This window comes from Thunnus thynnus, chromosome 13 (assembly GCF_963924715.1).
Source record: "Thunnus thynnus chromosome 13, fThuThy2.1, whole genome shotgun sequence".
Taxonomy (NCBI): domain Eukaryota; kingdom Metazoa; phylum Chordata; class Actinopteri; order Scombriformes; family Scombridae; genus Thunnus; species Thunnus thynnus.
In genome coordinates this window covers 23,064,310-23,081,516 of record NC_089529.1, presented here as the reverse complement: position 1 = coordinate 23,081,516, position 17,207 = coordinate 23,064,310, and the positions used below count along the sequence as shown (strand labels likewise).

Genomic DNA, 17,207 nt, shown 5'->3' with positions numbered 1-17,207 from the left:
GGCAGGAAAACATGTTACACAAGCCTTCAGACATTCATGCAGTTAAACTGAGCTAATCAAACACGTCTTGTACTGACAGAAACCTGCTAGCCTAGCAACATTAAGGCTACAAACAACCAATAATGCAACGCTCTCTATAGGAACACATTTCAAGAGTGTTTCCATAATCTGTTGCCTCTCTCCAAGTGGCTTTCTCCATCTCTCTCCCTGTGTGTGTGTGATTATGTGAGTGGAGACAGGTGTGCTGGAGTCAGAGCAGAGCCACACCAGCTGCACCTCTTCACTGTTATCAAGCTCCCTATAAATACCCAGCTCCGCTATCACCACCCTGCTAGATCGTAGCCTCTCTACCAGTCAGTCACCACTTCGAGCCATTTTTTCATCCATTACTAGTTTACCAGTTTTCTGTTGTCGGTTGTTTTATCCCTAACTCTGTCTCCTGTTTCATCTGCTCTGGTTCCAGCCCCTGTTTCCAGCCCCTCATCTCATGTCGTCAACCCTGCCTCCCTGCCCTGGATCCCCACTCTTCCCAGCTTCCAGCCCAATTAGCCCCAGGTTCCCAGTTTCCCAGCTTCCAGTCCAAGCCTCAGCCCCTGGTTCCCAGCTTCCAGTCCAAGCCTCAGCTCCTGGGTTCCCAGCTTCCAGCCCAAGCCTCAGCCCCTGGGTTCCCAGCTACCTGCCCAAGCTCCAGCCCCAGTTTCCCAGCTTAAGCTTCCCCAGGACAGAATAAGTACTTTCTATCATATCCCTGTCTCCTCGCCATGAGTGTCTGCACTTGAGTTCACCTGCTCCATCCCTCTTAACACTGATGTTGTGAACACATAAGTGTTTAATATCTAGAATAAAATATTGTCTTATATTCAGGCCGATATGGTACATATTTTTTAGCTATGCTAGTGTGGCTCTGTGGCAGTAGTACTGGCATAAATCACAGTGTGGCACAGAGGAAATCAGGTGGGCCCAAGACTGTCCAAGACCAATCATACTTAATAGGTTCTGAAACTTGCCTGAATGCACCACAGTTTAATCACACAACCCTTATACATCATCAGAGGTAACGTTACAGGCACCAAGACAGACATTAACAGCGTTGCATAGCCTGGCATGGTGGACACATACACACACAGCTGACAGATGCAACAGCATACTTTTGATGATTACAGCAGGAGACGACGGGGCTTATTGGTGTTCAGCATGGAAACTATTTAATTACAGTCCAATGATTCAGTCATTTCTCTTTCAAAGGAGAACAGGGACAAAGAGTTCAGTCTGTATGTCATCACTGATGCCCTGATGCCAGTTTTTATTTGACAGTTGAAAAGAGTCTTTCAACAGTACGGTTTGTTGCCGCTGCTGACGGGTAAAAAGGCTGAATTAGCAGCCACGTAGGCCTGCGTGTTGTTACTACTCAGCACTTGCTTAGGAGAAACTGGTGCGGGAGGAGGCATCTCGGTTGAGAATGAGATTGAACTTGAGCTCAATTCTCTTCATTCCGCTCCTCACGACGTCTTTTTGTGACTGCTTTGTTTCGCCATGGCTTTTGTCTTAACCTACGTAAAAAGCAGCTAGCTAGGGGACAGTAGACTTCTGTTCATCCGTGCAATTCACAGACTGTACACTGAGTGAAAGAGGAGGGGCTGCTTGCAATCTTGCACTCCACTTAAAAAAATCTGACCTATCATCATCGTCATATGGTAAGAAACTGTTTTATTTTTATTGGTCACGTATTAATTGAAACAGTATTCACTGACTGCTATGCATTGGATGATCAAGCAGAGAAGGAAGCCTTCTGCCAAGTGGGTGGCGCAGGCCCACCTAGACCCATCCACGGCCATGTGCCCGCTCTATGGATGTCAGTCAGTCGGTGAATCACTTTGGTCCAGACTGAAATATTTCAACAACTATTTGATGGTTTGCTATGACGTTCATGGACCTCAAAGGGTGAAGCCTCTTGATTTTTGTGATCCTTTTCAACACGGCAGTTTGAGCTGCAGCAGCTCATGGAGGCAGTTAAGGTAATTTAAACCCCAGATTGCCACAATTTGCATCAAAATCCATGCTATTTCTCGGGGCCCATACCTCAGTCAGACCTAAACACAATAATGATAGACGTATTTTTAGATTCAGTGTGGCTTATGCTATTATTATGTCTGGTGTTCATCAAGAATAAACGTCTATAAATCCGCTTAGAAAAAAGACGCTCCTTATAACTGCAGAACTTGCCTGAGAATCATCAAGTTTTCTTTGGTATCAAAGTAATCCAGTGATACTCGTCTGTACATCCGTGGCTACACTGCAAACAGGAACTGATAATAACTTATTCGGCATACTTGTAATAGTGCCAATTTGCTATTTTTGTCTGGGGGGAAGGAGAGAAGCCACAGTGTCAGAGTTTGAAAACAGCTGCTCCAGCACCATCATGAGGTTGACATTTTTGGTTTTGTGTTAAACATCAGAGCTAGACCTCATGCTCTGCTCTTACACCTGCGGCAGTGCGGGGAAAAAAAGGGGACACTTTGCTCATAATTGCTGCTACAGATAGAGATTATGTGATAACCCCTGATAGGTAACTGCTCATTAGCGAGTGTTTACAGCTGCTGCAAAGGCTGAGTCTCATCTCTCCACAGTAACACACACTCTGCATGAGATAAAAAAAAGTTAAGTGTGTTAATGATAATGTGTAACCTTCAATTAGAGATACACCCACACTGACAAAGACACTGTCAGTCACTGATACAAAGAGAGAGAGAGAGAGAGGGGATAATATTGAGAGATGAAAGATAAAAATAGAGAAAGAGTGAGCAAGAGAGAGAGACATAGACAGATTGGAAGAGAGAGAGAAGTTTTATAAATATAGACACTAATCTGCTCTCCGTTCTGCATCTAATTTCCATAAACATCCTGCATGCATGTCATTTACTATTAATGCAGCGGGAATGAGAGAGGAGAGGAAATGAGAGGAAAGTAAAGGAGAAGAGGCTAGAGGACAAAATGAGAGGATTAAAGGAATGAGGAGATGAGGACAGAAGAGGGAAGGAGGGAAAAGAAAGAGGATGAGAGTAAATGAAAGAGTGAGTGTTGACATAGGGAGGAGAAGAGGTGAGACAAAAGGAAAGGAAAGGGTGGAGGAGGTGATGAAAGGAGAAGAGGGAGAAGACAGGAGAGGGGAGGAAAGGAAGGGAAAGAATAGAAAAGAAGGAAAAAAGGAAAGAGGAGAAAGGAAAGGAAATTTTAAAAAAAGATGTCGAGACTTGAGAAGACGAAAGGAAAGGAAAGAAGGAAAAGAAAGGAGACTAGAGGAGTCAAAAGGAGAGGAAAGAAAGAAGAGACAAGGGACAGATGAAGGAAGGAGAGAAGAAATAGGGTGAGAGGAGGGAAAAAAGGAAAGTGGAGATGGGGGGGAGAGGAGAGGGGAAGACATGAGAAAAAAGGAGGGGACAAGAAAGAAAGGATAATAGAGGAAATGAAAGAGGAAAAGAGGACAAAAGAAGGAAAAGAAAGAAAGAAAGAAAGGGAGAGGATACTTTAAGAGACAAAGGGAAAGAAAAGGAGCTGACGACAGAAAGAGGAGGAGAAGAAAGGGAACACGGAAGGGGAGGATGAGTACAAAAGAGGAAAGGAGAGAAGAAAGGGAAATGAAAGAGGATGTCAGGAAACGTCAGGAGTGTTGAAAGAGGAGGTGATGAGTGTAGGAGAGGAAAGGAAAGGGAAGGAGGGAAAAGGGAAAGAAAGGAGACAACTGGAGAGGAGAGGAAATGAAAACGAGGGGAAAGAGGAGATAAGGACAAGAAGCAAGGAGAGAAGAGGAAAGGGAAGGAAAGAGGAGATGAAGACAGAAGAGGAGAAAAAAGAAACCAACCAAAGAAGGAGGAAGAGGAGACTCCTCAGCAGTGAACCAGTATGTTTCCATCACTCCCAGTGTTTTGTTTTTTTTTGCCAGCAGAGCTCTTACAGAGAATTACAGCATCAGCCTCCATCTGTCCTCAGATGCTCATTAAAACATTCTGTCTGTCTGATACCGGGGCCACAGGAGGGCCGACAGAGGGCCGACACGGGGCCATTATATCAGAATACGCTTTTATTCTGTTTGACCAGGCTCTTCATACGACGGGACACAAAGGTTACTGTGAGGGATCCTGTATTCGATTCAAGTCAATGTTATTTATATAGCAGCAAATCACAATAGGAGTTATAGTTAATATAGAGCAGGTCTAGACTGGACTCTTTATTTTACGGAGACACAACAGTCCCCCGTGAGCGAGGAAAAACTCCCCTTTAATGGGAAGGAAGCTCAAGCAGAACCGAGTTCTATGTAGGCGGCCATCTGCCTTGACTGGTTGGGTTGAGAGAGAAAGAAGGAGGGAGGAGGACAGACACAGAGAAGTGTAATAACAACAATAATAATAATAGAAATATGACTAATAATAATAATAATAATAATAGCAGGTCTGGGCATCCAGCAGAACTCACAGAACTGGAGTTACATCAAGGTTACTGGCAGATTTTACAGTTGACGACACATTTTTTTGCAGGAAAGCTTTTGACGAAACATGAAAACTTTTATTTGATTTAACACAGTTTTTTTTCTGCTCTGGACTATTTCAGCTGCATCAAATACCATCATCTCATTGATGTAGCTGATTGTTTTGGGTCACTTTTATTCCTATTTACAGACAATGTCCGCCAGCTGTTTTAATGCAGCTTTATTCGTGGTTTAGTTTTTTCTCACTTGCATATTTTTTCTGCTCTGTTGTCCGAATGTGACATAGTGATTTGATCGCATCTCATTCAAAGGTTTATCTGAAGCTAATGTGAGTGAGACAAATCAAGTGGATCTTTTACAAAGTTACAGTGTTTTTAGTGCCAAATTCCCTCTTTTTGTCACTGTTCTCAACCAGGAAACACAAGGAGGGAACCTTATACTAAAAAGACTTATATTAACTTAAAATACATTTTTAAATACATTTTTGTAAACAAGTACTGTGGTTTTTGTTCCCCATCCACCACACACATCCATTTTTCGCATAGACAATGTTTGTGACTCACAGTTTGAGCACTTCTACAGCTTGGATCATCATGAAACTCTTCTGGTTGAATCATCAGTACAAAAGATGAACAACTGTGTTAGAAAATCTGGTTCTTTAGTAAAAAGGTCGAAAGTACAAGACTGTGTAGAAGTTAACTACGACTCCCAAGATGCATTTCAGCAAAAAAACATCCAATCACAGGGCTTAACATTTGGTCATGTGTGTCAATTACAGTGTTGAGAAAATTGATTTTACAATCTGCAGAGTGAATCAGTTCTGTTTTGAGTGAATTCAGCAACTATGGCGCCACGTTTTGTTCACAACTTTTAGAAATAATGGACATAACATGATTTCTCAGGAATGAAGTTGAGATATTTACAACTAGGTGTAATAATATAAACTGTAGGATCATTATATTATGTAAGAGAGTGTTTCTATGTTCAGTAACATTGAGGATATTCAGTACTTCTAAAGAAAAGATTGAAATGGGAATACAGAATGAGGAAAAACACTTTTGGAACCAGCAGCTGATTACACTTTGCAATTTTATTTAAAAGGATTTATCACAAGAGGCGACAAAATCAAAAAAAAACAAAGCTCCTGACCCTCACTGCACAGGTCTATCATGGTTTTGCAGAAACACCAGTCTAGTGAAGCTGGAGGGCTGAAACAAAGAGATAAATTGGTGTTTACCAGCTTGAATGTGGACGTAGACGTACTCTATAGGCCTGTACAACATTCATTCAATCAAGTGTGTGTTTATGCTTGTGCAACACACAAAAATGACTGCAAAACAACTTAAAACAATATTAAAAATGTGGCTACTGAAAAACAAATACTGAACCGAGACTGAAGCAACCAGAGCACAACCAGAACACGATGCAGACGGATCCTGTGGACATTTGTGGACATCAGAGATGCTTTGCTTTGAGCCAAGTTCATTTGTAATCTACACCTCTCAGGACCAGGTCATAAAAACTGCCAAAAACATAAAGTCCTCAAGACAAACATACAAACATCCAACACAGTTTTATATATAAAAGCATGAAGAGCAACACCTCTCTCTTTTTGCTTGCTCAACTTGAGATAAAAGGAAGAAGAAAGACAATCTGTCTTTCCTCTCTGTCTCTTAACAATGCTTGTAATGTGTGCGCTGGTGCGTGAATGTGCGAATATCATTGTGTGTGTGTGTGTGTGCATGCGTGTGCGTGTGTGTGGGTGTGTGTTGCGTGTCTAACGGTGTGTTAGCAAGACATTAGTGTAGTGATGCGGCAGCAGTTATGTCAACCACACACACAAAATCAGTTTCATGTTCAATTACACACATTCTCTGTTCATGCGAGTTTATTTTTTCTCTCTCTCTGGTTCATTTTTTTTAGCAGCTGTTGTCTGTCTGTCTGTCTGCCTCTCCGTCCATCCGTCTGTCCTCCGGTCAAATGTTTGTTTTATTAATAGAAGGTTGACTGAACAGTGGACTGTCTGGTTCAGTCACATTGACCACCGGAGATTAAACGCCTTGCTCAAAGGCACCTTGATGGCAGGCAAGACGACATGAAAAAGCAGAAACTAAAAGACTGCAGCAGAGGACAGAGAAACATGTAAAAGCTTTCTCAGTCCTCTGGACACTAAAGAGGAACAGAGGAGGAGGACGAGCACAAAAATGAGAAAGAGGAGTGAAAGAAGAGCTCAAATTATATCTTCTGCATCCGTGTGGCTGTGAGCGTGTGGGTGACATACATTTCATCATTTGAACATTTTGTCTTCACATGCTCTCCACATGAAGCTCAAATTGTATGACAAACATATAAACACATCCGTGTATGCAGACACATATTGGACTATATTCACTCATTAAGAGGAAGAAAAAGATCCTTCCTCACCAGATCTCCCTTGATTTTTATGTCAATGAGACAGAAAGAGAGAAAGAAACAAACAAACAAACAGAAGAAAGTAAGAGAAAGACAAGAACAAAAGAAAGACAAGAAAGAAACAGAAAGTAAAAAAGGAAGACAACAAACAAACCAAACAGTTTGATGGAGAGACAGCTCTACTAGTCGTTACTTGAATCAATAGGTTTCTTCCTCTGTACATTTCAGGCCCAGTTCTCAGACTGAACTCTTTGATCAGTCTAAGCTGTGCTTTTAGCTGAATGCTAACATTTTACATTAGCATGTTAGCATTTATCTGAGAGGATTAATGCTAATATAGCACACTAATTTAGCTGGAATTAAATCCCATCTAAACTCTATAAGGACACATATTCTGCACATTTCCAGCTCTATATTTATATTCTGGGGCTCTACTGGAATATCTTTGCATGATTTACAGTTAAAAACTCCTTATTTATCTTCCACTGGTCCTTTATGCAGCCCCTCAGTTCAGCCTCTGAAACTGGCCGTTTTAGCTCCTGTCTCTTTAAGGCCCCGCCTCCTTATGAGCCCACTCTGTTCTGATTGGTCAGCTTCAGGAAGCTTCCTCCGGCTCCTCCAGGCTACGTAAACAAACTATAGTAGCAGGATTTCACTTCTTTTTCTCCTTCTTTACTCTAAATGTCAACTTCTCAAATCCATCCATACATGTTGGAGCTGAATCACATCTGAAATATGAGAGTGAACAACACATGGAAACACCTTAGCAACCACCTTAGCAACCACCTTAGCAACCAAGGCTATGGAACGGACGGCTGTTTATGGACATGTGACGAGCTAACATCATCTCATCAGGAAAGCAGTGGTGGAAAGTAACTAAGTACATTTACTCAAGTACTGTACTTAAGTACAAATTTGAGTTACTTGTACTTTACTTGAGTATTTCCATTTTATGCTACTTTGTACTTTGTCCACTACATTTACTTTTCTAAATCTTCTTTTTTATTTTTTTATTTATTATGCCCTTTAAACTGCATTAGTGTATGTAAGGTGCTATGTAAATAAAGTGTAATTATTATTATTATTATTATTATTATTATTATTATTATTATTATAAAACATATGATACATTTATATAATATAAAGTAGTACTATTACTATTAATCTACCAAAAGTATCTAAAATTGGCTCCACATTGGTGAACTACAACATTAAAATGCCCTTAGATGTATTTCTTAGTGTTAAAGACAAACAACATAATGTATTATAATAATTTAACAATTTGCATAATGAGTGCTTTTACTTTGGAAAGTACATATTGCTAATAATACTTCTGTACTTTCACTTCAGTAACATTATGAATACAGGAGTTTTACTTGTAATGAAGTACTTTAGACTACGGTATTTCTACTTTATTTAAGTAAAGGATCTGAAAACATCTTCCACCACTGTGGGAAAATAAAAAACACAGTAAACGGAGCGTTCAGGGCAGCTAAGACCTGGGCTTTGTCTCAAAGGACGCATTTTTACATGCAGTACGTTCACCTCAAGTTTTGGATCTTTGACCATGTTTAACAACCAACATCATAACAGGATATGAATGACAGAAAATCGCATAAAGCAGAATATGTCCCCTTTAATTTAGTGAAAAAAAACATGAGCCTGGTTCAAATTCTCTGCTATCGCTGCTGGTTAATGCAAAATGCATGCTGGGATACTTTATCTACACAAATCAGCTCCCAAAGTATGCTCGATAAAACACGAGGAGCAAGAACATGTCTGGTCATTTGCTCCGTACTTGTTTAAATGTGGATTTTGAAGTGGAACAGACGGTCAGCCATGATGACTGACGGCATTTCACAAAACCAGACAAGAATAAAGACTGAGAGGCCTACAATGAGGAGGACAGGAAGGAAGAGGAGACGAAGGTGAGAGAGAAAGAAGAGGAGGAGGTGCAGAACAAGAAGTACGAGGTTAAAGAAGAGGTGGATGTGGTGAAGGACTGAAAACACAACACTCTGCTCTACTTCACTGTATCTACAGTAAGTTTGCAGCAGTCAGTCACATTACAGATCACAGGCTTTACTGCAAGGCTGTATCCATGGCAACGAGACGGAACGATAATTATGTGATAAGTCAGAGTAGATAACATCTTTATCTGTGTGTGAATGAGTGTGTGTTGAATAAAGGTCAAAGCAGTAAGTTCATTATGTAATAAATGGCTGGGCTGTTGATTTTGTTGATCTGTTTGCAGTGTCCACACACACACACACACACACATACACACACACAGACACACATTAAAAGGCATTAGTGAGGCTGTTTCAGCGAGTCGTATACTAGCAACCAAGCAGAAGATAGCCACTCAACACGGTATTTACTGAGAGGGATATACTGATTCTACAGATAGTAGAGGAGAGGAGAGGAGAGGAGAGGAGAGGAGAGGAGAGGAGAGGAGAGGAGAGACACAAGAGAGGAGAGGAGAAGAGAGAAGAGGAGAGGAAAGGAGAAGAAATGAGAGGAAGAAAAACAAAGCAGGGGGGGAAGGAATGCAGAGGAGATAATGACTGAAAATAAAAAACACACAGCAGGAAAAGATCAGGATACCAAAAATGGAAAAATGAGAGATACAGAATATATTTCATTCTAACAACTTCTACTTCTTAGTTTGTCTTCTTTGAACACACACTGCTTCCTGCTGTAACTTCTCTCCACAAAGTGTAAAATCAGTGTTTGAGCTGGTTGTTTATTGATCATTTTCTTGATCACCAGAGGGGGTGCTGTGTTAATGCGCAGATGTTGATAGTGAACATAAACCACGGCTGTTAAATGGCTGTTGGCCTCAGGAAAAGCCCCTCCGCCTCCAACAAACAGTTAATGTCTCCTCGGCAGATGTTGAGGAGCAATAACATCAGACAGACTGCGCCACAGAGGCAGACAGTTACGCATTATTACATTAGATCGACTTCCTGGGCAGATGTTAAAGGCAATAAGATTAGACAGAGTCTGCAACCACCTGTCAAATGGACTATAACGTCAGATCACAGGCCGCCGGGAGACACTACACTCGTCTGCGAGGGAGGAAACGACGGAGCCGACTGCCCTTTTTTGCAAATTCTCCAATTATGTTTGTTTGACTGGAAGAGCTGAGGGCGAAGTTTGACTCAGAGGAAACTCAGCACACTATTTAAAAAGTTTCAGCAGTTAGAGAAGACACCGACTGACAAGCAGCAGCAGATGACACGGGTGCCGGTGAGAACTTTTTTTTTTTTTGATGGAACTTTTTTTTTTTTTTTGCTGCACAACCTGTCCTCCTCCCTCTGCTGCCGCTGCTGTGATTCACTGCCTGCAGGTTCTGCTGGTAGACAGAGACCAGGTTCTGGTTTTGTCTCAGCCAGCAGCTCAGTTTACAAGAATGTGCCAAATTTGAAGATACGTGACAAACTCAGCTAAACAGTTCGACTACATACAGACAGCTTTTGTTTTAGTTTGTTTGTAAGAACCCGCTATTAGCTGAGCTAGCTTTTTACTCGCAAAAGTTTTATTGCACTTACGGTAGTAATCTTTGAGTTATCTTCACTTGACCTGTGCTCTGCTGTTCGCTCACTTTGCTCTGTGTGTGTGTGTGTGGAGGAGACACACACACAGAGAGCAGAGGAGAGGCTGCAACGTGATAATAAATCGAAACGTTAAAAAGTACCGATAAAAGAACCGGTAATGTCAGAACAACAAGCATCTCTTTACCTTGCTGTTAAATATTATACAAAGCAGAAATACGGTGGCAGAGTAAAATCTTTTTTTTTTTGCTTTAGCGGTAAAAATAAACAGACTATGACAGAAATATATCTGTAGACAGAGCTCTTGCACCCATGAGATGAAGAACTGGATGTGAGACTTTTCTGTCAGACACCATCATTATATTTCAGTACAGCTAGGTTGCGGAGGTGGAGGGAAAAACTAAGGGGCGAATTCACAAAGAAAGGATTGCATCCGCTGATCGCACCGTGAATTGTGCATCATTTGCAACCTCTATCTGCCCCGTCTCAAGGTCCTGTTCACGATAGATGTTACGCTAATGATACGATGCCACAAACACACCCATAAGGTTTTGCAGCTGAGTGCAGTTTACCCTTGTTTTGGGTCTGTTTGAATGAGCGGAGCAGTTTCCAGTGTTTCAGGCTTTTCTCCACATTTCAGCACACAGATTGGTCCACAATGAAAACTGCAAAGAACACAAAAGTCTCAAATTGTGTGTCTTTAATTAGTGGAGGTGCACACACACGCACAGAGCTCTCCAATCTACTGAAATGTCACAGCTATTAATGTGTCTCAGGAAGGACTGAAACATTAGATTAATGTCTGAATCTTACAATAATGCTCAGATGTCACTGAATGTATCCAGGATTTCACAGAAACATCAGTACTGATCAGCAGCTGAAACGATAAATATGTCTCCAAACTGAGAAAGAGGATGTGCACGTTTACGCACGGGGCACAGCAGCGGTAACTTTATTAAAATCGGATCAGTCAGGATCTGACGGTAACTGATGTTCTGTGTTCTGCTGCACATCCACACAGATCAGCTGATACACACAGATTCAGGTTTATACGCTGGGGTTGTTTGGAATAAAACAGCCCTTATGGATGAATCCTGAGCTGCATCAGAGCTGTCAGGAGTATTTTTGTTTTTAAGTAGCTGAAAGTTTGAGATAAGCTACCACCCCCCCATACATACTCACTAGATCCAAATATCAATTCAATATCATTCAAGCCTCACAAGCTTGAAGATTTGAGGAGAGAGAGTGAGTGGCTTCAGTGCCACCAACTATCTGAAGACAATAATAATTTTTCGGTGTGTGGTTATTAGTGCTGGTCTTTGTGAATTGGACTGTTTTTGCAATGAGGCTCATTTGCATAGAAAGGGGCCGATTTTGCGCCAAATGTATGCATATTATCTCATTTATATACAAGCAAATAGCACAGGTGCACCGAGACGCTATTTACTTGGCGGTGCAGTTTGGGGTGTATTTCAACCTTTGCAGATGCTTTGTGAATTACACAGTTTCTTTTGGTCTCATTTGTGCAGGTTTAGCGGCCGCAAAAGCAGCACAATCCTTTTGTGAGTTTAACTTCCTGAATCTTTTTTTTTTCCCCGTCGGTGAAAGAGGGCTCTTTCCTTCATCGTTTCAAGGTTTACATTATTAAAAGTTTGTAAGTCTTAAGTTTTGCTGCTTTTTACTGCTGCTAGAGGGCCATGTCACTTTATTGTGAATTTATTATTTTATATACAGTTTAATTCTGACTACAAATCATTGCTGCATGTCATATCCCTCTTTCTTCCCATGTTTAGCGTCTCTCTCTGCACTTTCAACTATCAAATTAGGACTAAAATATCAAAAAATGTTTAAAAAAAGAGAAACTCTGAGTGGTGAGTATGACATAATGGTGTTTTTTATACTGATGGAAGTAATACTGTTAAAATGTAAGTCATGTATTACAGGTAATTACACCTTCCCCCCCGTTGTTATCCTTTAGTGAACAGCCTTCATTTGTTCCAGCTAATATTTAGATAATTTATAATAAATAACTAAAACTACTTGTGCCAGTTTATAAAAAGATGGTTAAATAATAAAAATGTGAACTCTGACCTCTATCATGAGACAGAACGTGAACCTACCGGTGATGAAGACATCCTCACAATGAATGCATTAAAAACTGGATGCCATGCTTCCACATTTGTAGGCCCATAGAGCATGCTCAGTAGAGGCCTTCTACAGCCAACCAAATTCTGATGAAGTAGCTGCTCCTTTTCTTACAATTGTTTATGTAAAAAACTGCTTTTTGTGCCAGTGTACCCCCAAAATCACCTCATAGCCCTGCAGTGTTCCTGATCGACTTCACGCTCTCTTCTGCTCTTCCAAGAACTGCTGCTGTCAAACACAACATCTCTAAGATACACATAAAAGTCATTTTGATGAATCGTGTGTCCTCACCTGAGTCGGCGCTGTACATGTAGACGAACTTGGTCCAGTAGAAGTGCTCCAGCAGGGCCATGAGGGGCTCCTGCAGCTCGGGCCGCAGCTGCAGGACGAACTGGTTGTTGGTCTGAACGGGGAAGGACGGCGTGACGAAGCAGACGTGCAGAGAGCCGCAGAAAGACATCAGCATGTTCACCGTCCGTCTGTCGTACAGACCCATGATGGCGTACACGCCTTTAGAGAACTGGGAGCAGACTGGGATAGATGGAGGAGAAGAAGGAGAGAAAAAGAGAAGATCATTACAACTGAGGTGATAACAGAGTAATATTTACACTCGTATAACATCATGGCCATAAACAAGCTGTGCATTATTTTTACATAACCTCACAGCTTACATGTACTGTTGAAAATTAATCTTCATCACTGGAAATCTGCTGGTTTCAACTGTTTAAATTCTAGAGCTTCTACTTGTTGGAGAAGTAAGGTCATGTTGACCTCAATTATTTTCACTATAGATTCATCTCCTGATTTTAATAATTGGTTAATCTAATAATAATAATAATTAACAATACGATCTTAAGTATTGTCTTATTTTCAACAAACAGTCTAAACCCCAAATATATTGGTATAAAAAAGTAAAATGGAGCAAAATTCTTTGTAACAAGAGAGTTTTTGGTATATTTGCTTCTAATATGACTTAAACAGGGTTTTCTCTGGATTTGTTGTGAGACAAAGGTGGCGAAGTCTGGAGAACGTGTGTGTGGTGTATGCAGTTTGTGTGCGCACCCTCAGAGTGTTGTGCACTTAAGTGAAAAAAAATCATGATTTGACAGACAAAAGTGTCCATAAGGATATCATTTTTATACCATGATTATGTAGGCCTGGGATGATGTGCTTATGTCCCAGTTCGATACTATCACAATACTGCCTGTTTGATTCAGAAAACTGATTCAAAACTGATTTTCAATTGAATGAATAGAAAAGGGGGAACTATTTTCAGTCTCTTGCTCCAGTACACTGTGTGTTGAACCATTCACTGATGTCCTTATTCCACTGAAATACAATATGAAACAGAACTGGCAGATAAGATTAAATGGTCCGCAGCCTTTTTTATTTTAAAAGTGAACTGCATTAATGAATGAATGAATCAATTTGAAAGCATCTTACAGTCTCCTGCCTGTATGAGAATAACAAGCTGAGGGGGAGGAGGAGCGCTCTGCTGTGTTATTATTAACGTCATGTCTCCAGCAGCGGAGAGCAGCATCTCTGCTGCACCGTTAGCTCCGGGGAAAGACATCGCTGTCCAACACGCTGAGCGGGTGCAGGGTTTCTGAGGTGAAACAGACTGAGCACTGACTTATTTTCTTCATCTCAGAAGTTGGTTTAAGTTGTTTAATGCTGCAGTGTGTGTTGGTCAGTCGGTCTTGTTTGTTACTGCTAATCATTAAATCAAAAAACCTTTTTTGAAGGTGAACTACAAGAAAACTCTGCACTGCCCTCGCAGTTTGAGTTCCGCCTTTTCGTTCCGTCAACATCACTTTCCACAAGTTTCAACAAAGGCAGTAGCCAGTAATACAAAGACAGTCCACCTCTGAGTTATATAGGCAGGGAACAATGAATTCTCTTAATTGTCTGTCGATCAATTAATCGACTAATTGCTCCAAAATACATTTACTTTACCATGACTGCCAAAGATCAGAAACCAATTTCGGACCTCCACCTTTATCTTTTATCTGATAGTTTGGGTTTTGGTTTGGAGCTGATAGTGTTTGTCGACTCTCAGTCTTGTTATAAATAAATTCTTTCATGTCTTTGCATTTTAAATTTCATCTATGGCTGCTCATTATCATCTGTGGCTTCTTGTGACTTGTGTGTTTAATGCCTAGAAACCAAATTTCCTTTAAGATAATTAGAGGTCCAAGCAGCAAAGCTGGAGCCTTATTGTTTATTCTGTCTTTCTCTCTTTTTCTCTTTCTTTCTTTGTGTTTCTGCAGCAAACACGGTACAACCACAAGTCACCAAAATTGGCAAGTGGTTGGTTGCAGATTCCACCCACTACTGAGGCACATAAAATGACATTGACATTTGCAACATTCTCTTGATTTTCTCAAAATCTTATTTTCCACAATTCCTCAGACACCGTTGGGCCAATCATCCCAAAGTTTTGTCAGGATCATCTATGGACTTCAATGATCTTAAATTGTTAAGGAAATTTCGATACGTCAATGTGTTTTGCATATATGCATACATTTTTAAACCTGTGTCTTTAAGTTCAATTCTACATAAACGCTAATAATCAAAATTGGCTTAAGCTATCAGTGTTTTCCACAGAATCAGATTGTATTTGTTTATAGAATTTTTGGATGAATGGGATATTGTTGTTATGATTTTAGCATCTAATTATTAAAAATGCTGCAGTAAAAGAAGAGAAGAAACTTTCTTGTTTTAAACACCCTTTGTGGCCATTTGAATAGAATTTACGAGGTGCACCTAAATGCACCACATCCCTTGTTTTTACAGTCTATAGTCGGCGCTTTACAAAGCAATGTAGACGCACAATCTATATTTAAGTGTTTACGTTTTTAAGTAGAGATAGCATGACTGTGCCTCTCAAGTGTAGATGTTTGTGTTCAGCGGGGGGAGAAGGAGTCGATGCTGGTGCGTCCACGTCTGTTTTCGGAGTATATCAGCATTGTGCACAGCTCCAAAATTAGAAAATCAATTTGTGGAGGGCAAAGTGGGCCGCCACAAATAAATGAATGTATGGGAAACCCTGGCCAACCCTGGTCCGAGCTTTGCTGCGCAGTCCCGAGATATTCTGCCACTAGGGGGCACCACAAATGCGAAAAGTTTATATTTCATAATCGGCTGCACGGATTCATATGAAATTCGGTTTGCACATATTCAGGTGGTGACTCAGTCAGTGCATTAAATTTGGTAATGATTGATTACAGTGGGCATGGCTTATTACAACAAATCTAAATTTCTAGATATCTCACATTCCAAACTTCAAAAAATCAAAATAAATCACCCGTACGTCCTACAAAGCTGAAATCTTTTCACTGAAAAGTGACAAAAGTTTGCCTCACTGCAACCTATGGTCCATTCAGAAGTCAGTCACTCTATATTTTTCAAAATATGCAAAATAAATTAACATCTGTATCTCCAAAATTCTTCATCCAATTGCTACCAAAATTCTCTTGGACACTCTTTGCATACTAGATAGCACATGTTTCAAATGGTGGTCAGACCGGTCAAGTGGTGAGTCCACAGTGAAATAAAGTGTCTTACTGTGATTTGTACTGTAACAGCTTTTTCTATCTCATCCAATATTTGAACACATTTCTATACACCTGAGAAAAGCAGGATATGCATGATTTTTTTCAGAGTTGTATCCCCAACAGTTAAACTCTTGTGAATATTCTGCCTCTTTCTGCCTTCTTCTTGTGAAGTTGGTTTGGTTTCCAGGCTCCGGAGCCAGTTGGCAAGGTTGGAGACGGCGTCAGGAAACTACCTGCGCCTGGTTAGTTGTGGCTTCTTTGTTAACCTCTTTCTATTGTCTTCCTACCAGGCTTCCACCAGCCAGATGGGTTAGGATTTTGTGTTTTGTTTGGACGCATCACACACACTTCATTCACTCAAGTTATTCAGTCTCATTGACTTCAATGCAGTACTTTACTGTATGCAGAACTAAGTTAGTGTTTAGTGTTAACTGCTGTCAGAGCTCGCTGTGCTCATAGACACAAACTTTCTAACTGTAAGGTCTCCAATCCCTCCTGGCACCAAGCAAGAGTCATGAAAGTATCAGAAAACATTTCTTTGTTGATAACAATCATGTGATTAGTCTTCCAGCTATTTATCTGCAATTTTGATGAATATTTGAACTTCAGTTGCATTAAGTCCTGTAGACACCCGTTGTAGTCAACTTTGAGGTTGTGAAAACAAAAGACACTATATTTTCCAGCAGAGCTAAAGTTGCTGACTATAATACAAAGGTCCAAGGTTCAAATCCCAAGGTTGGCAAGTCTTACTTGGAGACAATGTAGCAAGTCAATCGTGTGATGTGTTTTCAATGCTTACTGTGGTCATATTAAGTGAAGGGTTTCCTATTGTCACCCTCTGAAAATTTCTCTTTATTATTATTTTTCTCTTCTAAAAGTGTTTGTGCAGCAAAAACCATAAGATCTGGAATCACTAAAAATTGGCAGGTGGGTTGCAAATTCCACCCACTACTCAGACACATAGTATAACGACACTCATTGACCTGAAGGTAATGCTGTAATAATGAAGTTTACATTTTCGCAATTATCTCAAAAACAGCTTGACCAAGAGTC

General features: G+C 40.5%; 1 protein-coding gene and 1 long non-coding RNA gene across 4 annotated transcripts in view; one reads left to right on the top strand and one right to left on the bottom strand.

Annotated features, from left to right (window-relative positions):
* Nucleotides 1-17,207, bottom strand: part of LOC137195972 (glutamate receptor 1-like) — a 102,889-nt gene that overhangs the window by 47,810 nt on the left and 37,872 nt on the right. For all 3 annotated transcript variants that reach the window (XR_010931188.1, XM_067608708.1, XM_067608707.1), the window contains exon 3: nucleotides 12,889-13,128. Coding sequence is in view for 2 of the 3 variants with exons in the window: in XM_067608708.1 (XP_067464809.1) it covers nucleotides 12,889-13,128 (240 nt within the window). In the remaining variant the exon portion in view is untranslated. The remainder of the gene's footprint in view (nucleotides 1-12,888; nucleotides 13,129-17,207) is intronic.
* LOC137195978 (uncharacterized) lies at nucleotides 249-859 on the top strand. The gene is made up of 2 exons (XR_010931189.1): nucleotides 249-353; nucleotides 464-859. It is a non-coding gene; the product is annotated as an uncharacterized lncRNA (long non-coding RNA).